The following is a 27755-nucleotide window of genomic DNA, read 5'->3' as shown; positions in this document are numbered from 1 at the left end:
AGGTGTTGCATGGTGGTTTGGGGGCCCCAGTGAGTGAGAGAGACCTGGGGCCCCTGGGCTGTCATGTGGACCAGTGTTTGTGATTTTAAATTTATTTTTTGCAGCTTCTAGGATGCGGTTGACAGGTGAGTGGTTAGGGAGGGGACCGTGTGGGAGATGTGCCTACACGGGGCGTCCCTGTAAACGACGCAATTCACGATTGTGTCCAACCGAAGCATCCCACCTGAATGCTAATCTATGTAATTCCTGCTAGGTATGGTACAGCAGGCAAAGGGTGTATGACAGTGCACCTGATTGGCTGACTATCGTCTGCTGGCCTGATAGAGGCAGGATATTGCTCTGACTGGAAGTTAGCAATTGTGTTTGTTGCAGTTGGCATTCAGTTTAGAGGTGGTGGGGTGAGTTCCCTGGAGGTGAGAGGTCCAGGGCTTGCCCGCACTTCCCTCTAGGTGTCGCATGGTGGTTTGGGGGCACCAGTGAGTGAGAGAGACCTGGGGCCCCTGGGCTGTCATGTGGACCAGTGTTTGTGATTTTAAATTTATTTTTTGCAGCTTCTAGGATGCGGTTGACAGGTGAGTGGTTAGGGAGGGGACCGTGTGGGAGATTTGCCTACACGGGGCGTCCCTGTAAACGACGCAATTCACGATTGCGTCCAACCGAAGCCTCCCACCTGAATGCTAATCTATGTAATTCCTGCTAGGTATGGTACAGCAGGCAAAGGGTGTATGACAGTGCACCTGATTGGCTGACTAGCGTCTGCTGGCCTGATAGAGGCAGGATATTGCTCTGACTGGAAGTTAGCAATTGTGTTTGTTGCAGTTGGCATTCAGTTTAGAGGTGGTGGGGTGAGTTCCCTGGAGGTGAGAGGTCCAGGGCTTGCCCGCACTTCCCTCTAGGTGTCGCATGGTGGTTTGGGGGCACCAGTGAGTGAGAGAGACCTGGGGCCCCTGGGCTGTCATGTGGACCAGTGTTTGTGATTTTAAATTTATTTTTTGCAGCTTCTAGGATGCGGTTGACAGGTGAGTGGTTAGGGAGGGGACCGTGTGGGCGATGTGCCTACACGGGGCGTCCCTGTAAACGACGCAATTCACGATTGCGTCCGACCGAAGCCTCCCACCTGAATGCTAATCTATGTAATTCCTGCTAGGTATGGTACAGCAGGCAAAGGGTGTATGACAGTGCACCTGATTGGCTGACTAGCGTCTGCTGGCCCGATAGAGGCAGGATATTGCTCTGACTGGAAGTTAGCAATTGTGTTTGTTGCAGTTGGCATTCAGTTTAGAGGTGGTGGGGCGAGTCCCCTGGAGGTGAGAGGTCCAGGGCTTGCCCGCACTTCCCTCTAGGTGTCGCATGGTGGTTTGGGGGCCCCAGTGAGTGAGAGAGACCTGGGGCCCCTGGGCTGTCATGTGGACCAGTGTTTGTGGGGACCCAAATACTTGCCAGGTCTGTCTCTGCTCATGAACAGTCACTTTAGTGGTGTGTGGGCGGGGGCTAGTACAGCTCAGCAGAGAACCCACATGCTATTGTTTTCTTCCCTTCACTTATGCTGTATGAAACTATTGCTCTGGAAATATTGAGCTGACGCAGCATCAGATTAACAAGTGCCGATGATGCTTATCACATCAGTTCATAAATGAGAAAGATCTCACATTGGCATAATGAATCAAATGTGAATTAATGGTTTGGTACAGAGTGATAAGCAGTATTAATGTATCCACTGGCTATGTGGTTATTACAGCCTTACTGAACTGTTGTGCATGAAAAGATATGGGGGTATCTAGGTGGACCATCCATACCGAGACAGGTAATTTGGATGTCGCTATTTGGGCGACACCATAATGTGAATTACAGCTGTACTAATAATGTGAATTACTGCTGTCACTGAGTAATTTGGGCGCCGGAAATACTCTGTAACCAAATTACAATATAAATAGCGTAATTTGGCAATAGCTGGAGCCCAAATTACATCTCCCCCTATCCAATAAGGCTATAAGCATGGGAATTGTATTGAAGACAGCTGGGAAATTTGCAGGAGCAGGGCGAGTTGTCTTTCGGCTTCAACCTGCGCCCAAATTTTCCGGCGCCTCTTTAACATGCATGCTCTATACTGCCCTCTCCTCTTACCTGGTGATGTGAGGGACCGCTGATTCTCCATCATGGGATCCTTGTAGAGGTCCTTGTGTCCTTTTATATATTGCCCCACCTCAATCACATCATTGTCTTGTAACTTTCCCTTGACAATAGTACTACAGGCCGTGGGGCTTCTACCCTAAAATGTAAGGGAAACATAATAATGTAGTAGTAACTGAGAAGCCAATATATGGATCAGAACATAAATAACACCCATTATCTATGGAGCTTCTACCTGAGGATGAGGTTGGATATTCTGATCTTCCATCGCAATGTTCTCCTGAACCTTCTGACCTTCCAGACACTCATCCTCCTCCTCTTCCTCCTGCAGTGCAGTGAATTAGGCTCAGTAAGACACAATGTATAGACGGGGTTCACATGAAACTCAAGCAGAAAATCATTCAGTACACCATCACCAATTTTCAAACACAAAACAATTTAAATAAATAATTGAGTCATTTCTCATAACTCTTAGGACTACGCACCTCTCCCACCAGCAGCTCTGTGATCTTATTGGTGGCCTTTACAATCTTCCACTTGGTGTTTCTCTTGTGTTTCAGGGAGTGGCGTGGGGGCACCGTGATGGTCACATGACTTCCAAACTTCACTGGAGGAAGACTCTGTTAAGAAAAGAGCAAAAGTGATGTCATGTGACCACCTTCTCACCTCATCTCTATTGCCAGGTATGTTTTATAGTAAGAGATAACAGTACATATGACCTCTCAGAATCCCCCTCATCTCTCTAGTATTAGAGTGATGTCAAGTGTCCTCCCAGAATCCTCCTCACCTCCCCAATCAGGTGTGTGTTTTATTGATTGAAATAACAGTGATATCACGTGCCCTCCCTGTATTCCTCCTCACCTCAATGGTCAGGGGTGTTTTATTAATAGAAGATAAGAGTGATGTCATATGGCCTCCCAGAATCGTCAGCTCTCTAGCATTTGAGTGATGTCAAGTGACCTCCCAGAATCCTCCTCACATCCCCAATAAGGTGTGTGTTTTACTGATTGAGATAAGAGTGACATAATGTGACCTCCCAGAATCCACCTCGCCTCTCTGGTCAGGTGTATGTTTTGTTATTAGAAGATAAAAGTGATGTCATGTGACCTCCCAGAATCCTTCTCACCTCTCTGGTCAGGTGTGTGTTTTGTATACAGAAAATAAGAGTGATATCATGCAACCTCCCAGAATCCTCCTCACCTCTCCAGTCAGCAGGTAGATGATTTCCAAGGCAAGGTTCATTATCCTTTCAGTCATGTGACTCCAGTTTTCATCCATCTTCAGTGATGTGGTCATGTGATTCATAAATGGTGGTTCACTCTGTAGATACACAGTAAGCGGAGAATAATCAGGGCTGCAGGACTCTGAGCTGTATCAGGGTGGGGATACATTACATGTGCCACACACTCAGCATAATATAGGCTCTTCCTTATGCTATACTTGCCTCTGGCCTAATTAGTCAGTGTGACCAAGACAAAAACTTGCCCACAAGCCACTCGTCCCTTATGCTTGGAGCCAGAGCTCAGCACACATCTACCAACAACTACTGCAGCTACAACTATATATATTTATATTATTAGTAAATGTTACAGCTATATAAATGAAAATAAAATGTGATGCTCATTGGGCACAGGCCAGACTGGGGAGGACATGCATATAAGGAGAGAGGACATAGTGAAGGAAAGAAGTATTTGATCTCTGCCTGATTTTGCCCGGTTTCCCTCTGACCAAGAAATGACCAGTATATAATTGTAATGGCAGGTTTATTGTAGCCGTGAGAGACAAAAAAACAAACAAAAGTACCTTAAAGAGACTCTGTAGCAAAATTTTCAGCCGTATTTCTTCTATCCTACACCTGTTCTAATGTGGTCTGGATTATTGCAGCCTTTTCTAGTTGCACTGTCTCTGTAATATATCTAATCTTCTTTCTTTGTCAAGCTTTGTCGACCCAGGGAAGAATGCACTGCCTCTGCTGTAATAGGGAGAAGTTATGCATGCCCCCTGCAGGCTCTGTGCGCTAATTCTCTGTAAACAGTTTGTGAGGCTGAGGGCGGAGGGAGCTGCTGCTGAGAATCTGTGAGAATCCCAGACTGGAGTGCAGATAATTTACTATGTAATAAAAACGCATAGTGTACTGTAACATGATATAATATATATATATATATATATATATATATATATATATATATATACCAAAATGTAAACAGTAAAGAGATGAGCTGCTGGCACTAGATGCATGCAGCGGTAGGGCCACTCAGCCCCAGTAGCTGTGCTTACGGTGAGGTAAACGCCTTGATCAATTAGAGTAGAAAGCCGGGCACTAGGTACAAAGTCAAGCCTGTATTGTCCTAATGATCAGTGGCACATCATTAGACAAACAGCGTTCAGTTCATCCCAAAGCAGCTTGATGAGGTTTGAAGTCTGGCCATACCATGCCTATAAGCTCACCATCTTGTTGTTATGTTCCTTGAACTAATATTTTGGGTCATAATCTTGCTGTAGGATGAACACCTGATCAACTAGGCAAATACCAGAGAGTGCTGCGATAGCCATTTTGGTTCAGGGTGCCTCTCAATCTGTACAAGTCCGCAATCCTGTATTCTTCAAAACACCTCCATGTGGAGGAAACCAGAAGTGTCCAGAAGAAACCCTTACAGACACGGGGAGAACATACAAACTCTGTGCAGATAGTGCCCCGGCTAGGATTCAAACCAGGTATCCAGCGCCACAGCGTCACAAGTTCTAACCACTACACCACAGACAATCAGACTTTCTCCTCCATGCTTAACAGTGAATGTAACATGAGAGGAACCATTCAACCAAAGATGTCAAATTTTGATCCACCAGTTCTTAACTCCTTCTTTGATTCCTCAGCAAACAACTGCCAGTGTTTTATGATAACGCCAGTTGGCTACTAATGAGCGCATTTTTCTTATTCTGATGTTTTAGCAAAGGCTCTCTAGCTGGAACTTGACCTGTCAAACCTGCAAAGTCTTCTCTTTACAGATGAAACGGTGGCTTGCTTACTATTAAGCTGTGCTTGAGGCTGTCCTGTGAGCTGCAGATCACACAAGCTGTTCACTCTCAGAAACTTGGTCGGCCACACCTCTTCCTATCAGAGGTTTCCGAGTTTCTGCATGACTTTTGCTGGTGAAGTAGACGGTTCTCAATGACACTGTAACTTTCCTTGCAACTTCTCTGTGGGAGAGACCTGTACTTTTAAGTGTTATAATGATCTATTGTCAATTTCCCTTTTCTCTCCATTTTTATAGCAACACATTTATTTCTGCAGTACAATACAGTGTTAAATAATGCTCACAGAGGATGTTACCACAGTGTGTTGCAGCCAGGGTTGTGGAGTCAGTGTCTAAGAAATGTGTGGGTGCCTGGAGTCGGTGTTGGATGATTTTTGTACCCACTCCACATAGGTCTGCAAGGGCTGTGAAGTTGGAGCAATTTTGGGTACCTGGAGTCGGAGAATTCATACACTGAGGCATAGTGGGATGATGTACCCACTCCACAGCCCTGCTTCTGACACTACTTCTATGCAGACAGAGGGGGTTGTAAGTAATCAGGACAAGTTGGGACACCTGTAGAAATTGGAAGCCACAACTTTCCAGGCTAAATCAACCTCCTTTGCTGCAAAACAGCTCTAAGTTGTTAATCAATTTATTTTTCCCTGCAAAAGGCCATTTTGTACCATTCTGAAATGTACATTCTCCAATTTTGGGTAACCTTTGTTTTTTCTTTTTAACCTTTCTCAATTCAGCTCTTTTATTTGTACCATGTCAAGCTATTCATTAGACTTGAACTGCTGTAATTTCAATAAAATATCTTAAAAAATGGGGGTGTCTAAAAGTTTTGATCGGTAGTATGGCACAAAAAGACCTAAAGATAACCTGCCGAGAAACTGCGAACAACATGGAAGAAAGGCACAGTGGAGGTAACGCCTTGGCAACAGAAGACCATGCATGGGATGTACCATTGACAGAAAGGGTTCCAGAACCGCAGGGCTAAACAAAGTGATCAGAGCAGGATGAGCATATAGGAGACACGTTATATCACAGATAGATGTACAGTATATTTATTGGCGTAAAATAACAAACTCACCAAAGACAAGCATATTAGGATTGTATAGCATAGATACATTTTAGTTATATTGCAGGTACAATTTTTTTTCACAGATCTGTGTAGCTTTCCATCTGCAGTCAGTGTTTGCGGCGCTAGTCTAGGTTACCCAGTGGCAAACCTCGTAGGGTACAGTTTTCAAATCACAGCACCCTCAACAACTGGCAACGTTGCAGTTGGCCGAATTGTGTGGGTGTTCTTTTTACTACAATCTTTCTGAAACCTAAAATATCTAGAGGGTGATGTTCAAGTAATCATGTTAGTGGAATTTCCCTATTAGGTTTTCCTGCTGGGTCACCTCAAGTAGATTAGCACGGTTCTGTCTGTCTATTACCAGTCTAATTTGCTGATATCAAAGAAATCACTTGTTCAGGAGCCCAGAAACCAGCCCCTCCCTGTATCACAGACTGTCTGTGCTGCTGGTTGTAACTTCTCAGAAAGATTCTGACTGTGCCCCACCCCTTGCAGCGCTGATTGTGTAACCAAAGCAGGAACAGCAGCCACACCCCCAAAGTCTGAAACTGACTTCTGTACTCACCTTCTCCTATTCACGTCAGGTGATTAGAAGCCTCATTCCACACAGAAAAGGTCATATTTGAGCACTTCGACCAGTAAACTATTCAGTGGTGGTTTTTTGATCTGTGCCAAGGGATGAACTTTAACTATGCTATAATTGGTTATCAGATGAGGCGGGACACAGTCTCCATACTGCCCCGTGTAATGTATGTTTGCATTTTATATTACTTATTTATACAGTAGCACTGCAGATATTTGTATTATTATAAATAAGTAATAAGAAGGCTAAGATGAGTTCCTGGTCTTCCTGCTGTGTCCAGACTCATACCTGGGATCCCTCACAAATCTCCTACATTATTATCCTCTATATTTATAGCTCACTCTCCTCTATGGGTAGCAGCTGGTGATAGGGATGAGGACAGACAGGGGTTACGGGGTGTAAATATAAAATAATCTCTTATTACCTTCTCTCCTGCCAGTCCCAGCAATGTCTCTTCTTTACTTCCTCACACTCCACCCATAGCTTCCTATCTGGGCCAAACCCTCCTTCCTGTGTTTGCGTTCCATTCACTACTGGTGAGATTGCCATCTTGTGGTGAGTAGCGGAACTGCATGCTTTATGTGAACGCTCTGTTTTTCCCATTATGTTTCAGCTTTTACGGCAGAAGTTTTGAATTAAAATAACTTATTTACTGGCTAATGTTCGAATGCACACCTTATATGTATTTGTACTTTTTTTTTTTTTCTAATATAAATCAATATCATGTACTAAATAAAATGTGTTAAAACACATATGTTCCTCCATATACAAGCTGGGCTTTTCAACATAAGTTCCATTACACAGCTAGGGCCGGATTTGTACTCTTTACCGCCCCAGGCCACTGTCACCACCCACCCTCCTTCAGTATAGGTAGCCAGATGACCCCCCCCCCCCCCCCCCCCCAGTATAGGTAGCCAGATGACCCCTCCCTCCTTTCCCTCCGGTATAGGTAGCCAGGGTATAGGTAGCCAGATGACTCCCTTAATCCCTCCTTTTCCCACCCCCCTTTCAGTATACATAGCCAGCTTGCCTTCACACCACAGCAGCCATCAGTGTCACTCATTTCTACGATCATCTCCAGTGCCAAAGCTTTCTCTTGCTGCACAGGCAGCTAGCAGCAGAGTACCGTGGTCAGGCGCTCACCTGATCTTCCTGCATTGCAGCATTTGCAAATGCTGCATCAGTTTAGCCTGCTGCTTTGGTGCCCTTGCTCCTCTGGTTCCCTAGGCCACGGCCTAGGTGGCTTTGGCCTAAATCCGGCCCTGTACACAGCATTAGAGTCTGAAGAAGGTATTATGAATTGATTTGACAGCATAAATATTGAATATTTTAATGTCAGAAAATAAGTGGTATAACAATTTCGGCTATAACTGATCAACACAAAGGGGGGGAAGAGGTGACCAATAAATAATAGATAGAACTGCTAAAATAATAAAGTAAGAGGTGGTTTACCTCAATAATGATTAAACTTCATAAGTGTATGAATGTGTCATTATTGAGGTAAGCCACCTCTCCCTTTATTATTTTAGCTGTTTTAACACAGTTTTATTTATCATTAGGTGCCTCTTCCCCCACTTTGTGCTTTTCGCCCTCCTTTGGGGGTGTACTCCTGTACCCAATGGCTCCCTGTAACGGTGGCGGGGTCGTTTTCGTGGTCAGCGCACAAGACGCGCACTGACACAACGAAAACCCTCCACCAGCGTATGATTTTGGGAAACCCAGGCTAGGTGCTATGCACCCGCAGAGGGCAATTCCCACCGGCAGATGGCGCTGTGGAGTGCAGGCGAACACCGCCGCTGCACAGCCACAGATGCCAGATGGGAATTGTACAGAACCCGATAAACGGGGCTGAAGAGCCCGTAAAGAGAAAGAGCACAGGGACAGGATGTATGTGTGTGCACCAAACTAGCCGCCACCCAGCGACAGTGAACACACAACAGCGGAAACAAAGTGGGAACGCAATCACAAGATTGGCGATTGCCGATAGAGACACAAGACAGAGCAGGACAGCGCACAAGGGTAGCAAAGGCACAGCAAATCATACAATAAGGAGATACGGAAAATAACAAACGCTAGCTAATCGCGAACACCGCACTCATTCGCAACATTGCACGCGGTTATGCGCGGTCTCCACGTGATAAGCACAATAGAGACAAGCACGCCTAACTAACCATCGACAGACAAACATGAAACAGAGGACGCGAGCGCTTGCTTAACGGTTACCTCACCGAGCCTCCTGCAAGCGTAGCAGACAAGACAGACAAACGAAAACAGGGACAAGCGAGAGATAGGATCCACAGCACTAGCGAAAAGTGGCTAGCGCGATCCAGGTACAGAGTAGCAGAACAGAAGGATCCCCAGCGCTAGCGAAAAGTAGCTAGCGCGATCCCAGAAGACAGAACAGAAGGATCCCCAGCGCTAGCGAAAAGTGGCTAGCGCGATCCCAGAAGACAGAACAGAAGGATCCCCAGCGCTAGCGAAAAGTAGCTAGCGCGATCCCAGGAGACAGAACAGAAGGATCCCCAGCGCTAGCGAAAAGTGGCTGGCGCGATCCCAGGAGACAGAACAGAAGGATCCAAACACACGGCAGACAGAACAGATGAGGTAGGCAGAAACAACCGCTGTTCCAACCTACACTCCAGACTCAATCAGAAGGATCCACAGCCGCTAACGCTAGGGCTTGTGCGATCCAAACACAAGACAGACGGAACAGGCAAAACAGATAATGCAATCCTAACTGCACTAGGGAACTGCCTAGTGCATCCCCACGAATTACACTAAGATAACTTCAACAAACGAGAATGGCTGACACTCCAGCAGTGTCCATCAGGAACAGACCATGGAAGGGAAATGTCCAGCAAAGCATTCTGGTAGCAAAATGCTTTTATAGTGCCAGCCATCAAAAGAAGGCAGGTAACGGATTTGCATGACTAATGTATGCAAATCTCTCAGCAACACAAGCTGCACAACTGACAAAAGGTCTCCTTTCCAGAGTCCTGCAGCAAGCAAACCTAAACAATGGTCAAAAGGCTGCCTGCGGATTCTCACACTCCCCCACTGATAGGTCCTTTGTTGTTTTGCCAAGAGTGTGACCAGATGCAGTTCCAGCAGGTCACCCGAGTGGAGTCGGGTTTATAAATCTCCACCTGCTTTCAGTGGTTGGTTGCCCCCTGTGCAACCATCCTTTGTGAGTACCACTACCTTTTTGTACATTTGCCATTGAACATGTGACGTACTGCACCATTTGGATCCCAATGTTTCTATGTTCTTCTTTTTTAGGGTGTCGATCACCCCCTACCACAGCTATAACTGATGGCTACCACCATGAGCGTAACTTGGGGCCCCCCAGCAAATGTTTGATAGGGCCCCTGAAAGTTTACACCCTTTCTCTTGCCTACCCCCGGTGACCCTCACACAGACCTGGATTTACCTCACAGGAGCCCATAGGCACAGATGTTCTGGCAAATTAGACTTCGCCCTCCATGAACCTCAAACCCCTCCCACAACCGCACCGCAAGTGTGCAGGCTGGCCCAGCTGTCACTTCTCCCTTACTTCCCTTGCCTGTCATAGGTAGGTTTAGGTGCCTCTTAGTATTGGGTAGCCAGAAGAACCCATAATAAGTAGCTATAGATGCCCCCAAGTATTAGGTAGCTAGAGGAACCTCAGTATTAAGTAGCCAGAGGTGCCACGACTGAGGGAGATCTTGTCAGTGAAATACCAAGAGCAGGGTCTAAAACCTCTCATTTACAATCATCATGACTCTGCATAAGGAAGGAGGGAGGGAGGCACTCGGAGTTGAGTGAGCTGCCTATCATCAGGCGCCTGTAGGCACGTGCCTACAATGCCTTATGATAAATCCAGCCCTGCCCTCACAGCCTGAAGGGTTGTAACATCTGCTGTCAGGGCGGCTGCGGACACGCAGGGTGTTTCTGCAGCCGCCTCGCCTGCATGCTCAGGAACGTCACCCGTGCCTCTGGCGTCTAGTACGCCGAGGACGGGTCTATCATTGGCACATAGGGCTGCTGTATCGTGCGGGCGCGCGCGGAGACAGGACCTTTATGCAGGGAGGATGCGCGTCAGCTGACCAGCTGGTCGGCTGACGTCAGAGGTGACTCACGGCGCTCCGGATTGGCTGATTGGAGTGGGCGCGGCCGTGGGGTCTCCTCTGCTTCAAAAGCCTTCGCTGTTCACTCGCAACTTGTCTGCTGTTGTGAATACTTATGTGCTAGCGCTCAGACCTTAGATAGTATCTCGTGTGCTTTGATCTGGGAGGAAACCAGGGATTTCACACAAGACTAGGATATTATTATACTGTATTTTGATATATTGTGTATGACTCTTGCTACCATCTGACTCTGCTCTTTGATAACCGTTCCTGTACTTCTGCCTATCTGACTCTGTTGCTGAACCCTGCCTGATACCTTACCATTCTCTTGCCTGTCGATTCTGTACTGTGCCTGCCCGCTCGTTGCTGACCTTTTGCCTGCCTGACCTCTCTACTCACCAGTGAGCCCTTGTCACTGGTAAGGTGCTTTTCTGACAGAACCCACCAGCTCCTCTGGTGAGGTAAAGCCAAAACTGTCAGTTATTGTTTCCTGATAGTACTCAAACAAACAAACAACAAACACAGAACATTTATATCGCGCTTTTCTCCTGGCGGACTCAAAGCGCCAGAGCTGCAGCCACTAGGACGCGCTCTATAGGCAGTAGCAGTGTTAGGGAGTCCTGCCCAAGGTCTCCTACTGAATAGGTGCTGGCTTACTGAACAGGCAGAGCCGAGATTCGAACCCAGGTCTCCTGTGTCAGAGGCAGAGCCCTTAACCATTACACTATCCAGCCACCCTCTGGTGAGGTGAAGCCAAATTATCAGTTATTGTATTGACAGTACCCACCAGCTCCTCTGGTGAGGTAAAGCCAAACTGTCACTTATTGTGTACGGTTAGTACTCGCCAGCTCCTCTGGTGAGGTGAAGTCTAACCAATCAGTTACTGTGTTCTAATATACCCACCTGCTCTTGTGGTGAGGTTTTCCTAAACTAATCAGTTCTTTACTCTATACCGACCAGCTCCTCTGGTGAGGTTCTGCTACTCATTCTGTTAGGCCTCTTGCACACTGCAAGTGATTCCGATTCAGATTCCGCTTTTTAATCAGTTTTTACATCCGATTCAGATTCCGATTTGCAGTTTGCTCCCTGCACACTGCAAATCGGAATCTGAATCGGATGTAAAAACTGATTAAAAAGCGGAATCTGAATCGGAATCACTTGCAGTGTGCAAGAGGCCTGTTGCACCAAGCATTACATATCTTGTTGGTCATTTACTATACTTGTATTATTGGTGATACTGCAGATCACCACATAATCAGGTATAACGTCTGTATTATTGGTGATTCTGCAGATCACACATAATCAGACATCTGTGTGCTACACCAATCATTACAAGGGCCATCTTGTAAGGGTCATGAAACAAGTGTGGTCAGCATAACCATCACGCCCATAACAAGTATGAGGGATGTGAAGTACCAGTTGGGGTCCTCTTACAGCTCTGATCCCCCCTGGCAGAGGCTGCTCCCCTGTAGTTATGGCCCTGTCTACCATGGTACAATACTGTACCACTGTAACAGCTTTTAAAGGAAACCTGAAGTGAGAGGGATATGGAGGCTGACATATGGATTTCATTTTAAACAATACCAGTTGTCTGGCAGCCCTGCTGATCCTCGGCCTCTAATACAAGTTTTAGCCATAGACCCTGAACAAGCATCCAGATCAGCGGTTTCAAAAAGCTGTACAAAAAAAACTGACAGGATTAGCTGTATGCTTGTTTCAGGTCTGTGATTTAGATATTACTGCAGCCAAAGAGGTCAGCAAGATAACAGGCAACTGGTATTGATGATTTAAAAAAAAAATATATGGCAGTCTCCATATGCCTCTCATTTTAGGTTCCCTTTAAATAGTGATGAGTGGAGAATCTAACTAATATTTAACCACTTGCCGACCGCACGCTTATACCGTGCGTCGGCAAAGTGGCAGCTGCAGGACCAGCGACGCAGTACTGCGTCGCCAGCTGCAGGCTGATTAATCAGGAAGCAGCCGCTCGCGCGAGCGGCTGCTTCCTGTCAATTCACGGCGGGGGGCTCCGTGAATAGCCTGCGGGCCGCCGATGGCGGCTCGCAGGCTAAATGTAAACACAAGCGGAAATAATCGGCGATCTGCATGACAGGTAGGAGAGGGAGGGGGGAATTTCGCCGCGGAGGGGGGCTTTGAGGTGCCCCCCCAACATGCCTGCAGGCAGGAGCGATCAGACCCCCCCTGCACATCATCCCCATAGGGGGGAAAAAAGGGGGGCGATCTGATCGCTCTGCGTGCCCGCTGATCTGTGCTGGGGGCTGCAGAGCCCACCCAGCACAGATCCCAACAAACAGCGCTGGTCCTTAAGGGGGGGGGTAAAGGGTGGGTCTTCAAGTGGTTAAAGGGGAACTTCAGCCTAAACAAACATACTGTCATTAAGTTACATTAGTTATGTTAATTACAATAGATAGGTAATATATTTTTTTACCCACCCGGTTTTAAAAGAACAGGCAAATGTTTGTGATTCATGGGGGCTGCCATCTTTGTCATGGGGCAGCCATCTTTTTGGTTGAAAGGAGGTGACAAGGAGCATAAGACACAGTTCCAACTGTCCTTTGTCCTGATAACGACTACAAAATGTAAAAAAATAAATAAAACATAAAACAGCAAAAAAATAAAATAAAACAGCAGAACGAGAACAACATCAGAAATCCCATCATGCTTTGCACAGCATCAGGGGGAAAAAGCCTGGGCAGTTTTCTTCTGTGCAGCTAAAAATGAGGCTTGTATAAGAGAAACAAAGTTCTGATGCTGTGAAACTGTTAAAGAAACACCAGGCCTTTTCAGTGCTGCTGAGTCAATTTTTAGTCTGGAGGTTCACTTTAAGTCTCAGCTTCCACAGAAAATAAAGTAATGAAGGACAAAGTAAAAACGAGCTGCTGATCTATTGGTCAGCTGCTGATGATACTCTATGGCAATTTTCTAGCAGATGACATCTTTGATGTTCCAGCTACTGGTTCTTCGTTTGTACATATGTTGATTTGTTTGTACGTTATGTGACTCCGACACTCCACATTGGTCGAATTAGCCGCTTCATGAGAGAAGGCCATGACCTGGGCAAGCCAAGTAGTAGGATATATCTGACAGTTGTTATAACCTTCCATTCCAGGGCTGGATTTCTGTAAAGACCGCCCAGTGGATGAAGGTGAGGAGGTTCCCTAGGCAGAGTAGATCACCTTTGACTACCACCTCAGAGTTTTCATTAAAAAAAAGTAGTTGAGCAGGAGAGGTAGCCAGGGTCGTGGACACTACTGGGCTCTAGGTATTTGTTGAGCACAGACCAAATTCTTTGTTCTACTCACCCCTGCAATCACATGTGCCTCATGTCATCAGCCCTCCCATAGCAACAAAATGTGTAGTTAGCCTAAAATAATGCTATGCTCCTTGAGCCCACCATTACTGTGCAGGGTCCCTCTGAACATATCCAACAACAGCTTGTCAGATATGTTCTTGTGGCTCCTTCCCTCCATGTTCAAGGAAGGCCACAATGTACAAGCATGGGTACAGTCCGCACCTGAGCACTCCTCTGTATACTAATGTGATCATCTGTGTGGCAGCTATAGCCTGGAGAAACTGGGTCATGCGACAAGACGCCGATTCCAAACACGCCAACAAATCTACAGCAGAACGGCTGAAAAAAATCCAGGTATCATAATAGCCTAGTCAAAGTCCTGACATCAAACCAATCAAAATGCTGCGACAGTGTCTTAAAGCAAACCTTAACTGAAAATAAATATACAACATGGCCATACTTGCGGCTCTTTAAATACCCAAACAATCTCTGTGGCTCCCAGCTGTGCCGACCTCCCCTCCGTCTTGATCTTTCATTCGTGACTGAAGTGTGCATGCTGTCTACGCTTGTGAGATTTCTCAGTGCACGCTCCTTCATGGCTGTGTGCTATAGCCTCGGCTGGAAGCATCCTTCAAGTCTTTCCAAACTACTAATGCCCAGATCATTCCACAGCTACTGTGCATAGTCATTCAGGAGAGTGATCAAAGAGTGTGTTTGGCGAGGATGGAGTGTATGCCCTGGCTCCGACTGGGCTCAGCTGGAAAGCAACACAATGGAGGGAAGGTGGGCAAAGCTGAGTAGCCACAGAGCTTTTGGGGACACTGAAGAAGCCCCAGGTATGGCCACATGGTATATTTATCCATGGTTCAGGTATTCTTTAAGTGTGCTGTGCAAGAACACATGCCTGCAAATTCCTGGAAACCAGAAATCTGCTGGCCACTCCTGGTGACAAGGGAAGTGAGACTTTCCTGATTCTGTTATTGGAGCTGAGACACAGTCAATTGGATATTCTGAATTCAAAGTAAAAATTAAGCAAACTGTATACAGTTTGGAATTGGGCCAATGCAATGCACTTCCTGGCAAACCCCTATTGGAGAGATGCTTTCTAGTGGTGGAATAATACAAAAGCATAAAAGAAGACACAATTGCAAAAATGTTTAATAAAACACATCATGAAATTTAAATTACAGACTGTAGAAAAAGCATTAACTCAGTACTTCAGACACCAGTAATGTATTTATGGCCTCCTAAATGCCCATCTACAAGCAAAACTAAACCCGGCAAAGTCTTAAAGCAATTTGTTAATTAATGTAAATTATAAGTATTATCTTTGGAACTGAACTTCCACATTAAAAATCCTGTTACATAGTTGTGTTTCCCTGTAGCTTTAGATCTATCCTTACAGCTCTAAGGCTTCTGTTGACAGGTGAGTTTCCTCTGAGCAGACTGAGGTCTTAGTTGTTTGCCATATTCTACTTCCTGTGAACTACAAGTAACACTTCCTCATATAGAGGTTGATTCACTAAAGATATCGTCCACATGTGGGTTAGTAGTAGAAAGCCATCGGTATGCGGGGTCCTGTCAGCGCAGCATGTGTTCTTGTTACACACGATCCTTCCAACTGACGTGAGAAGCGATGGTAGTGCAACCGCGATACTTCACTAGCATGGCTGCTACTACATTAACCACTTACCAACCACAGTTTTATTTTCCTCTTAAAAACCAGAGCAATTTTCACATCATGCTGCCACCATTGATTCACCAATAACTTTATCGCTACTTATCACACTGAAATGATCTATATATTATTTTTTTGTTGGACAAACTAGGCTTTCTTTGAGCAGTACTTTTTGTTAAATTTATGTGCATTTTACAGGGAAAAAGAAAACAAAATTAAACAATTCATAATTTCTCCGTTTTCAGCCTTAATAGTTTAAAAATAAAATGTTTTATTGTAGATAAAAACCACATATTTTATTTGCCCATTTGTCATGGTTATTAAAACATTTAAATTACAGGGGTTGGACAAAATAATGGAAACACCTTGAAAATCAACAAAATATATTTTAATATGGTGTAGGTCCACCTTTTGGGGCAATTACAGCCTCAATTCTCCGAGGTATTGATTCATAGAAATTGTGAATTTTTTCCAAAGGAATTTTAGCCCATTCTTCAGTTAAAACACCCCCCAGTTCTTTTAAAGACGATGGCGGCGGAAATCGACTTCTTACTTGAATCTCTAATAACGACCATAAATGCTCAATAATGTTGAGGTCTGGGGATTGTGGTGGCCAGATGAGATGTTCAACTTCATTAGAATGTTCCTCGTGCCATTCTTTAACAATTCTAGCTGTATGGATTGGGGCATTATCATCTTGAAAGATGGCATTCCCCTCCGTAAACAGTTCTTGAACCATAGGATGAACTTGGTCGCCCAAAGTTCCTAAATAGTCCCGGCTGTTAATTCTTCCATGAAGGGAAATCATTGGTCCCTCCGGATTTCCAAGAAATAGCACCCCAGACCATCACAGAACCCCTGCCATGTTTTACGGTTGGAAAAAAGCAGTCTGGATGAAATGCTTCTTTCGGCTGTCTCCAAACTTACACTCGGCCGGAGGTCGGAAATAAGGTAAACGATGATTTGTCAGAGAAAAATCACATTTTTCCACTGCTCGAGGGACCAATTCTGGTGGTTTCTACACCACTCTAAACACTTTAAACATTTTTCTTTGAGAGCAGAGGTTTTCTAATTGCAGTTCTTCTGTGGAATCCAGATTTGTGCATCTCCCGACGAACAGTTTTTGTGGAAACTGGGTTCTGGAGGTGTTCATTCAGCTTTGCAGTGATTTTAGGAGCCGTGGTCTTGCGAGCTTTTCTAACAATTCGATTTAGAGTCCGACGGTCTCTCTCAGACAACTTTGACTTTCAGCCACAACTGTGCTTTGCTGAGGACGTTTTTCCTTCTCTTTCAAAGGCAGTCATTACTTTTGAGACAGTACCTCTTGAAATGCCAAGCATTCGGGCAGTTTCTGCTACAGTAGTGCCTGCCATACGCGCACCAATAATTTGGCCTTTTTGAAAGTCTGAGAGATCTGCCCTTTTTATAAATTATAACCAACTTTTGTTTAAATATCTGTAAAAAAAACAATTATTTTAATTAAACATATCAAATAACAATAATAATAATAAAAAAAAAATTAACATATATCAAGTTTTGATTGCTTAAAACGTTGATTATGATGCCAAAATGTTAGGTGTTTCCATTATTTTGTCCAGCCCCTGTATGTCCCTAGTACAATGTAAGGTGATAATATTTTATTTGGAAAAAAAGGTGTATTTTATTTTTATACTATTGCTTGTGAGCTATATCTTTAGTGAATCAACCTCATAGACACATGGTTTCTACCATAATGCATGGATGAAATATGATCTAGATCTTCGCTTCTTCCTACCTCAGTGGTAATGTGCAGATATGCAAATTCTTCTGAGTTGATGCAAATTTGGGCAATTTTTTTTTAATTGATTGGTCCTTTCTTTAAGCTGCATACATTTGCATACAAATTTGCATAATTTCAGAAGTATTTCCATCTCATTGATCATCCCTAGTTCCCACCTGAGTGACCTGCGCAGCAGCTGAATCCAGAGAGAAGAAGCAGGCTGTACAACAGTGACACGCACATTGGGACTAGGTATCTTCTCCAGCATTTCTTCTTTAATGCACTGTTTATATTTAATTATCAGACTGTTTGCTATTAGAATTTGCCTTATCCAACTTTGAGTTTAGTTATTAAATGCTGGTTCTGTTTGTGCATCTCTGCATAAGTTTATGTCTTATAGGTTCCCTGTTTCATTACTTACATGAAGTATAGGTGTCAAAGAGGGATAGAGGAGCTGCCATCTCTATTTCTGTTCCTGCTGATTGACTGCCTCTGTTACCTTGTCAGATACAGACCATAAGGAAGCACTGCTATCGCTTATTCTCACTCTGGTCTGCCTCTGTTTACTTCCGGGTGTGACTATTTTCTGCTGTGGTTTCTGTGAAAGTCCTCCCATTATCAAAGAGTGTTATTTTAGTTTTTGTCATTATTCTCCGTGGAACTTCTTATCTACAAACCTCCCTTAGAGGACGGTTCATTTGATATATTTTTCCAAAATGTGCCAAGTTGTTTTCAAAGAGGAAGTTTAGCGAAAATGGGAAAAAATAAATGAATACACTGCAAAGTGAGAAGTAAAAAAAATAGAAGAGAAATCTAAAAATGATATTCGCTTTGTAATTTGTTCATGCTGTTTGATGCAAAATCAGCCTGCAGGTAATCATCTTTACTACTGGCAGACATAAGAAAATCAAGACAGCAACAATTGCTATTACCTTTAAAGTGGATCCGAGGTGAACTTTTACTCATTGCATAATTGTGTTCCTTTCCTATTGTTTATAGGGCATTCCTCAAGCCAAATACTTTTATGTTTTTGTTTTAATACTCTAATTCCTTATAAACTAAATAAACCTCACCCACAGGTTTTCAGAGAGCCTTGGCAGTAGCAATGGCTCATGGGAGCACAGTCTGGGCAGGAGGAGGAGGTGTTACTAGCCATTGATTTCAAAGGCAGAGAGGAGGAGGAAGGAGGGGGGATTCGTTTTTTTCACAGGCTGAGTGCTCAAGATGCAGATAAACCTGCCTCTGTGTAATGTTTACAAACAACATGGCTGCTGTCATGGTATCACAGGAAGAAATAATCATTTTCTATTAAAGCTGTTTGCAGCTAGATTTGCTGTGTAAACTATCTAAACTTTAGATAAGATATATAGACAAGTTACTTGTTATAGTTAGTTTTTCATCTCGGATCCGCTTTAACCACATCCCCTAATAATGCGATAGGCTAAAAGGTTTTGTTTTTTTATATAGTTATACATATGCATAGAGGGAGATACTGGTTGCTTGGCAGTTGAAAGCAGACGTTATTTCCCACAATGCTACAAGGCTCTCACGGTGTGATGTCAGGACCTAGTTCCTCACATCACACTGTGGGAGGGGTTTCACCACAATATCAGCCATACAGACGAGCTTGAAGATCTATACGAGAAAAGGTAAAGATTACTCCTGGAAAAGGGAGTATCAGCTATTGGGATTGGGATGAAGTTCAATCCTTGGTCACAGTTACTCTTTAAGGACACAAACACTTTAAGGGCACAACAGTTCCAACTAGGGATGGTCAATGAGATGAAAATAATTCAAAGTTGACCAGTCAGATCATGTTGAGGTGGAATTTGTTTGGTCCAGTTTAATGTTTTGCATAAATTTGTATGCAAATTTTGCCTCAATTCGGATTTATTTGCATGTCATGGACTATCCCTAGTTCCAACAATGAAATGTCGCCAAATGTTGGTTACTTGCAGGCATGGGTTACCTGGTGCACATTTAGACTTTCTCGTCTTACAAAACATTTTCCACAATCTGAACATGAAAAAGGCCGCTCGCCAGTGTGTGTTTTCTGGTGCCTAAGAAGGTCTTTTGTCTGCCGGAAAGACTTCCCACACTCTGGACATAAAAAGGGGCGTTCCCCTGTGTGAGTTCTTAGGTGCCTGAGAAGGTATTTCTTCTGACTAAACCGTTTCCCACACTCAGTGCAGAAAAACGGACGCTCCCCTGTGTGGGTTCTCTGGTGCTTTAGAAGGTATCCCTTCTGACTAAAGGATTTCTCACACTGCGGACATGAAAAAGGGCGGTCACCACTGTGGGTTCGCTGGTGGTTGAGCAGGACTTCCTTCCGAGCAAAACTCTTCCCACACTCTGGACAGGAAAATGGACGCTCACCTGTGTGGATTCTCTGGTGCTTAATAAGGTCCCCGCTCTGTGAAAAACATTTTCCACAGTCTGAACAGGAAAAAGGGCGTTCACCTGTGTGGGTTCTCCGATGTCTGAGGAGGCTTCCTTTCTCAGTGAAACATTTACCACAGTCCAAACAGGAAAACCGGCGCTCGCTGGTATCATCTCTCGGCTGCACATGAAGATCATTTGTCTGAATGAAGAATTTCCCACACTCAGAAAATGGAAATGAATTGTCACACTCGGAATATGGACCAATATGATCTTCCCTAGGTGCAATTCCATCCAACGCAGCTGAAGAAAATTCCTCTACACAAGAAGGATCTGCTGCACTCCCTGCCACGTAAACCCCTTGATGAGTGATCCTGATAATGGAGTTTCCTCCTGAAGAACATTGTGTGACGCTATTATCTTCTGACATATGATCTGGATGTGAAATAAAATGTCCCTTCAAGGTGTTCCCAACGTTGTGTCCCCCTACTGGAGGTAAGATAAGATACTGTTAAACTAAGATAGTTTCATATGGTGTACAGTAGCACTTCCTCATTTGCTGGTATTATGATGTTATACTGAGGAATGGAACTGGGGCTTTCATATGGTGTACAGCATCTCCTCCTCATTTGTTGGTGCTATGATGTTATACTGAGGAATGGAGATGGGCCTCTCATATGCTGTACAATATCTCCTCCTCATTTGTTGGTACTATGGTGTTATACTGAGGAATGGAGATGGACCTTTCATATGGTGTACAGCATCTCCTCCTCATTTGTTGGTGCTATGATGTTATACTGAGGAATGGAGATGGGCCTCTCATATGCTGTACAGTATCTCCTCCTCATTTGTTGGTACTATGATGTTATACTGAGGAAGGGAGATGGGCCTTTCATGTGGTGTACAGTATCTCCTACTCATTTGTTGGTACTATGATGTTATACTGAGGAATGGAAATGGACCTTTCATATGGTGTACAGTATCTCCTCCTCATTTGTTGGTATTATGATGTTATACTGAGGAATGGAAATGGACCTTTCATATGGTGTACAGTATCTCCTCCTCATTTGTTGGTATTATGATGTTATACTGAGGAATGGAAATGGACCTTTCATATGGTGTACAGTATCTCCTCCTCATTTGTTGGTATTATGATGTTATACTGAGGAATGGAGATGGACCTTTCATATGGTGTACAGTATCTCCTCCTCATTTGTTGGTATTATGATGTTATACTGAGGAATGGAGATGGACCTTTCATATGGTGTACAGTATCTCCTCCTCATTTGTTGGTACTATGATGTTATACTGAGGAATGGAGATGGGCCTTTCATATGGTGTACAGTATCTCCTCCTTATTTGTTGGTATTATGATGTTATACTGAGGAATGGAGATGGACCTTTCATATGGTGTACAGTATCCTCCCTCATGTGTTGGTACTATGATGTTATACTGGGGAATGGAGATGGGCCTTTCATATAGTGTACAGTATCTCCTCCTCAAGTGTTGGTGCTTTGAATATATACAAAGGAATCGAGATGGGCCTTACATATAGTGTACAGTATCTCCTCCTCATTTGTTGGTACTATAATCAGTGTTCTCCCCAGGTTCTTTTAGCCGGGTGCTCCACCTGGCTAGTTTTGCTGAGTACCCGGCTGTTATCAGCTCACCTCCTCTTCTGCTTTAAGCAGAGTTGCACCGACCCTGCATTCCCCTCTTACAATCCACCCGGCTACTTTTTCATGCCACCCGGCTGGGAAAAATTTCTGGGGAGAACATTGAACATGTTATACTGAGGAATGGAGATGGGCCTTTCATATGGTGTACAGTATCTCCTCCTCATTTGTTGGCGCTATGATGTTATACTGAGGAATGTAGATGGGCCTTTCATATGGTGTACAGTATCTCCTCCTCATTTGTTGGTGCTATGATGTTATACTGAGGAATGGAGATGCACCTTTCATATGGTGTACAGTATCTCCTCCTCATTTGTTGGTACTATGATGTTATACTGAGGAATGTAGATGGGTCTTTCATATGGTGTACAGTATCTCCTCCTCATTTGTTGGTACTATGATGTTATACTGAGGAATGTAGATTGGTCTTTCATATGTTGTACAGTATCCCCTCCTCATTTCTTGGTGCTATGATGTTATACTGAGGAATGGAGATGGGCCTTTCATATGGTGTACAGTATCTCCTCATTTGTTGGTACTATGATGTTATACTGAGGAATGGAGATGGGCCTTTCCTATGGTGTACAGTATCTCCTCCTCATGTGTTGGTACTATGATGTTATGCTGAGGAATGGAGATGGGCCTTTCCTATGGTGTACAGTATCTCCTCCCCATTTGTTGGTACTGTGATGTTATACTCAGGAATGTAGATGGGTCTTTCATATGTTGTACAGTATCCCCTCCTCATTTCTTGGTGCTATGATGTTATACTGAGGAATGGGGATGGGCCTTTCCTTTTGTTGGACGACATGGTTAATTTACAAGAAGATAAATAACTTACCAGTTCTTACGTCCCGAAAACTTTCCTCTTTCTTTGTATCCATTATTTCAACATCCCCTGTATCCTGCTGTTCACGCCTCATACAAGTTTCTTCTTCCCTTTTCACCTGAATGAAAATAATATCTTGAAATGTAAACATTCATAGACCATATAATGCTCTACACACTTCTAAGGGCCAGACCCTTGGTTTTAGCTACCTGATTAAAGAAGGTGGAGTTGTATTCTTCCTGTGGACAACCCTGGGAACAAAGAGGACCTGTACATCTCTCTGGTGGGTTCCTGTTACTGGATCCATCTGTATAAAACACACACTGACTGATTACATTGGGGTTGATTTATTAAAGGAAATAGCGCAAGCAACCCCCTGTTCCTCGCGCTAATAAATCAGTGCGACTTAATGTTGTTTCCCTGCATGCTACGGGCGCTAGTGGCAGCGTAGGGGCCATAAGTAAGCAATAAGGTTCTTGCACGCTACGCTGCCACTAGCGTCTGTAGCGTGCAGGGAAACAACATTAAGTTGCGCTGATTTATTGGTGCTAGTAAGTGGAGGTTGCTCACGTTACGTCCTTTAATTAATCAACTCCATTGTTTCTATGTGTCTAACAGACGATGGGGGGATCTAGGTGGACGCTTCGTATTGCTCTTTCCTTTACAATAAATGAAAGTCTCCTCTTACCCAGTGAAATGAGGAGCGGCTGATTCTCCATCGTGTCATTAGGTCCTTCTATATACTGCCACTCTTCCATTACATCTTCAACTTTTATTTCTTGTTTAACAACAATACTAGAATCATTAGGACTCCTCCCCTGAAAAGATCAGTAAAAACAATAGTATTAACAAGGTAGCCAACATATAGATCATATAGATAATAACATAACCAGCAATGTTTATCCATGGAGCTTATACCTGAAGGTGGGGTGGAATCTTAGGATCTTCAATCACAATATTCTCCTCAGAATACTCCTGTCCCTCCAGGTGTTCCTCCTCCTCCTCCTCCTGTATTGCAGAGAATTTGGAAACACTTAGGCACAATGCACTGAAAATAAGAATTTATAAATTAAAGTATAGCTGAGCTAAGGCAAAGCTAACTAAGTTAAGAACAGAGCTATGCTCTGCAATCACCCGGGTCTCTGTAATCCTCCCTTGAAAAATGTGACTTTTGGCTGAAGTCAAATTTTCAGACAGGAGGTGGCAGGCATGTGGCCATGTTCCCTCCTATCACCCTTCCATTTCTTTCTCTACCCTGCAACATTCAGATGCCTTAGGGGTGGGGAAGAGGAGGGAATTGCGTGTGATAGGAGGAACATTGCTGTAACTCTGCCTCTTCCTGTCTGAAAATTTGACTTTAGTCAAAGATCATATTTTTCAAAAAGTGATTAGAGCCGGGGCTGTGGAAGGAGAGGATCGGATAATGCACAGAGGTATGTGGCCCCAGCATGAACATACCTCTGTGATTACCTTAGTCAGTTTCACCTCAAATTAAGTATGCTTTAACCTCTTAAGAACCACTCCACACCAATTGGCGTGGGCGTGGCAGCAGCCCCAGGACCGCCCAACACGTGCAGTCCTGGGGAAGTGATTTGCAGGCGATCACATGCGCTTATGTGAGTGCAGCTTCGATCCGTCATCAGTCTCCCAGCGGCGATCGCCGCCAGGAGACAGCAGCGCTGAACTGGGGACCCTGGCAGGCTCAGGGTTGATGCCTATGACAGCCGATCACAGTGATTGGCTGGTGAGGGGAGGGAGGGACTGGGACACAAATAAAAAAAAAAAAGAGGAAATGTATTATAAAAAAAAAGGATATAAATATTTACCAAAAAAATAAATAAATAAATAAATAAACATCCTTGGAGTGATCATAGCCAACCAACAGAAAAGGGGGGAAATCACTTGTGTGCTGAGTTGTGTGGCCCTAAAGCGAGCCCTTAAAGCTGCAGTGGCCTTAATTGTAAAAAAATAGCCTGGTCACTAGGGGGGGGGGGGGGATCGTGGTCCTTAAGTGGTTAAGTACAAAATAATTCAGCAAAACATTGCCAACCTAGCAAAAACATTACATTCCAAGCACTGCTCACCTTTCCTTCCAGCAGCTCAATGATCTTATAAGCAACTTCTAGAATCTTTGGCTTGCTGTGTTTCTTGGATTTCAGAGAGTGAGGTGACGGCACTGAAATGGTCACATGACCAACAGACTTCATAGGAGGAAAGCGCTGTATGGAAAGAGCATAAATAGTGTTGTGTGGCCCTTCCAGAACCTTTCTCACATCTCTGGTCACTTGTGTTTTATTAACATAGATATGAGTAGTGTTAAAGAGAACCCGAGGTGTGTTTAAAGAATGTTATCTGAATACAGAGGCTGGATCTGCCTATACAGCCCAGCCTCTGTTGCTATCCCAAACCCCCCTAAGGTCCCCCTGCACTCTGCAAACCCCTATAAATCACAGCCGTGCTGTGAGGCTGTGTACATCTGTAGTGTCAGTCTCAGCTGCTCCCCCGCCTTCTGCATAGCTCCGGTCCCTGCCCCCGTCCCTTCCCTCCAATCAGCAGGGAGGGAAGGGATGCAGGCGGGGACTGGAGTTATGCAGGAGGCGGGGAGAGCAGCAGACTGACACTATAGAGATAAACACAGCCAGCTCTGACAAGCTGTTTGTCAGCAGCGTGGCTGTGATTTATGAGGGATTGCAGAGTGCAGGGGGACCTTAGGGGGGTTTGGGATAGCAACAGAGGCTGGGCTGTATAGGCAGATCCAGCCTCTGTATGCAGATCGTACTCTTCAAACCCACCTCGGGTTCTCTTTAAGTACCAGAATCCTTCTTACCTCTCCAGTCAGATGTGTGTTTGATTAATAGCGATATAAGTGATGTCATGTGACTTCCCATAATGATCACCTGATAACAGTGATGTCATGTGGCCTCCTAGAACCCTTGTCACCTCTGCAGTCAGGTTTATTTTCTTTATTACAAGAAATAAGACCAACATAATGCAACCTCCCAGAATCCTCCTCACCTCTCCAGTCAGATGTGTGTTTTATTAATAGCAATATAAGTGATGTCATGTGACTTCCCAGAGTCCTCGCCTGATAACAGTGATGTGTTTTATTACCAGAAATAAGACCAACATAATGCAACCTCTCATAATCCTCCTCACCTCTCCAGTCAGCAGGTGGATGATCTCCAGGGTGAGACCTAATATCCTCTGCGTCATGTGACTCCAGTCCCCATCCATCCTCAGTGACGTGGTCATGTGATATGTCCAAGATGGATGCTCCTCCCTGCAGCTGGATAATAAACAGAGTTATCTTGCCTGATAGATTCTGGATAATATGACATACATTTTAACATAAGGTCTTCTGGCAGAGAGGGGAGAGAACGTCAAAGCAACCATTTACTATTGGCACCGCAGCAGGCTTTACTTGTCCTCCCTCCCAAAATGCAGAGTAGTTCAGGGAGCACTTTGATATTTGCCTGATCTGGACACTGCATTGGGTCCTCTCAACCTCCTGGGGGCAGCACATATGTGATCAGGAGCTGTAGGATATTAGCACACAGCATGACTATCAGAAGGAAAATGAAAGTACTCCCTGTGCTACTCTAGAAAGGTGGGGGTGGGGGGCTGTTTGTACAATATACAGAACAATAGCAATTAAGAGCGAGGGTGGGGGGGAGGGTGCACAAAGTTAAGTTACTGGCCACTATGAGTGCATGGGGCGGGAGGCTGGGTAACGAGATGACTAGCAACTAAGTTGGTGGTGGGGGGAGGAGATGATTGGCCAGTATGTGCTGCAGGGGGAGAGGGGCGGTGGGTTGAGAGGTGGCTGGATAAATAGACTGGCCAATACATCGGCTAAGGGGGGGGGGGGTGTGTCTGGGTATGGTGATGACCAGGCACTATGACGGGTGGGGGGGGGGGGTTGGCTGGGTCAGTGCTAGGAAAAGAGATGACTGGTCACTACACAGGGGGGGGGGGGGGAACATGAATAGCCACTGTGTCAGGGGAAGTGGCTGGGTAAAGTGATGACTGGCCACTATGTCGGGGGGAGGGAGAGAAAGAGATGATTGGCAAATATGCGCCACGGGGGTCGGGGCGAGGGGTGGCAGGTTGAGAGGGTGCTGGATAAAGAGACTGACCACTGCATTAGGGGAGGTGGATGGGTAAAATAATGACTGACCACTATGTGCCACGGGGCTGGGAAAAGCGATGAGTGGCTACTATGTGTGTGTGGGGGGGGAGGGGGGGAAGTGGGGGGGGGGGGGTTGATCTTCAGATGTTCCCATGATCATTTTGCTGTGCTAGAGTAGTTGAGGTGCCCCAGCGCTGGGACACCTCATAGGGAAATCCACTAACGTGATTGGTTGATGCTTCAACACTTCTCCACTGACAGCACCCTCTACGACTTTTAGGTTCTGAATAGGTTGTCATAATAACTACCCCTACACTATTCAGCCAATAAGAATGATTCAAGTTGTAGAGGGTGCTGTGATTGGAGAACTGTTCCCTATGATGTTTTCTGCTGTGTCTCCTCCATCCTACTATCCCATATAAGGCTGGCCACTCGCATTAACCTTTTTTCCAACCTGTTGTCCCAACATGCCCAATCTAAGGTTGTGCTCAAAATTTGGTTGGGGTGTTTTTCCTGATCTACAGGAAGCAAAATTCACTTGGATCTCAACTAAGGGCTAATCAGTTTCTGAAAACTACTGGCTAATTACCAGCTGATAAATCAGTCAAGCTGATAGGTGGAAATAATTATTAGGCTTTGCAGTTTGATCAGTCCTGTGCAAAGTTCACTTTCCAGTCAGTGAAAAGCCAAAGTGACTAACTTGTCAAGGATTACATCACCTCTAACCTGCGTGATTGACTTACATTGATTCCTGGACAGCTCAGGAATGAGAAGGTGGATCAGGCATGTCGGCTGATCTCCATTGAGTGGGTAGAGGAATGACAGCTGCACAGCGTTGGATTGGATTGCATTAAGTGGTTTGAGGATTGATGGATTACTGCTAAAACTGACAACAAGGAGTGTAATAGAATAGGTCACTGCCTCATAGATTTTCAGTCAAGGAGTGATCTATCACTATTGCTGTGTCAGATCCACAGGGGGCAAAGACATGAGTAAAAATCATACAGACCCACTGAGTGTTCCCACCTCCATAACAAAGATATATTTTTTTTTCCCTGGAACTAACTTTTC

The 27755-nt window shown here is 44.7% G+C and overlaps 1 protein-coding gene across 1 annotated transcript in view; it reads right to left on the bottom strand.

The window, feature by feature from the left end:
- LOC137536943 (zinc finger protein 850-like) overlaps window positions 1-27755 on the bottom strand; it is a 66045-nt gene that overhangs the window by 17580 nt on the left and 20710 nt on the right. The window contains exons 9-19 of the mRNA XM_068259112.1: window positions 25712-25841; window positions 24640-24774; window positions 23474-23563; window positions 23244-23373; window positions 22765-22862; window positions 22568-22673; window positions 19623-20538; window positions 3331-3499; window positions 2616-2750; window positions 2366-2455; window positions 2125-2269 (exon numbers count right to left, since the gene is read on the bottom strand). Coding sequence (XP_068115213.1) covers window positions 2125-2269; window positions 2366-2455; window positions 2616-2750; window positions 3331-3499; window positions 19623-20538; window positions 22568-22673; window positions 22765-22862; window positions 23244-23373; window positions 23474-23563; window positions 24640-24774; window positions 25712-25841 — 2144 coding nt within the window. The remainder of the gene's footprint in view (window positions 1-2124; window positions 2270-2365; window positions 2456-2615; window positions 2751-3330; window positions 3500-19622; window positions 20539-22567; window positions 22674-22764; window positions 22863-23243; window positions 23374-23473; window positions 23564-24639; window positions 24775-25711; window positions 25842-27755) is intronic.

The sequence above is a fragment of the Hyperolius riggenbachi genome, chromosome 10 (assembly GCF_040937935.1).
Source record: "Hyperolius riggenbachi isolate aHypRig1 chromosome 10, aHypRig1.pri, whole genome shotgun sequence".
Taxonomy (NCBI): domain Eukaryota; kingdom Metazoa; phylum Chordata; class Amphibia; order Anura; family Hyperoliidae; genus Hyperolius; species Hyperolius riggenbachi.
Note: the sequence above shows the minus strand (reverse complement) of the source record. Positions and strands in the feature narration are given on the sequence as shown.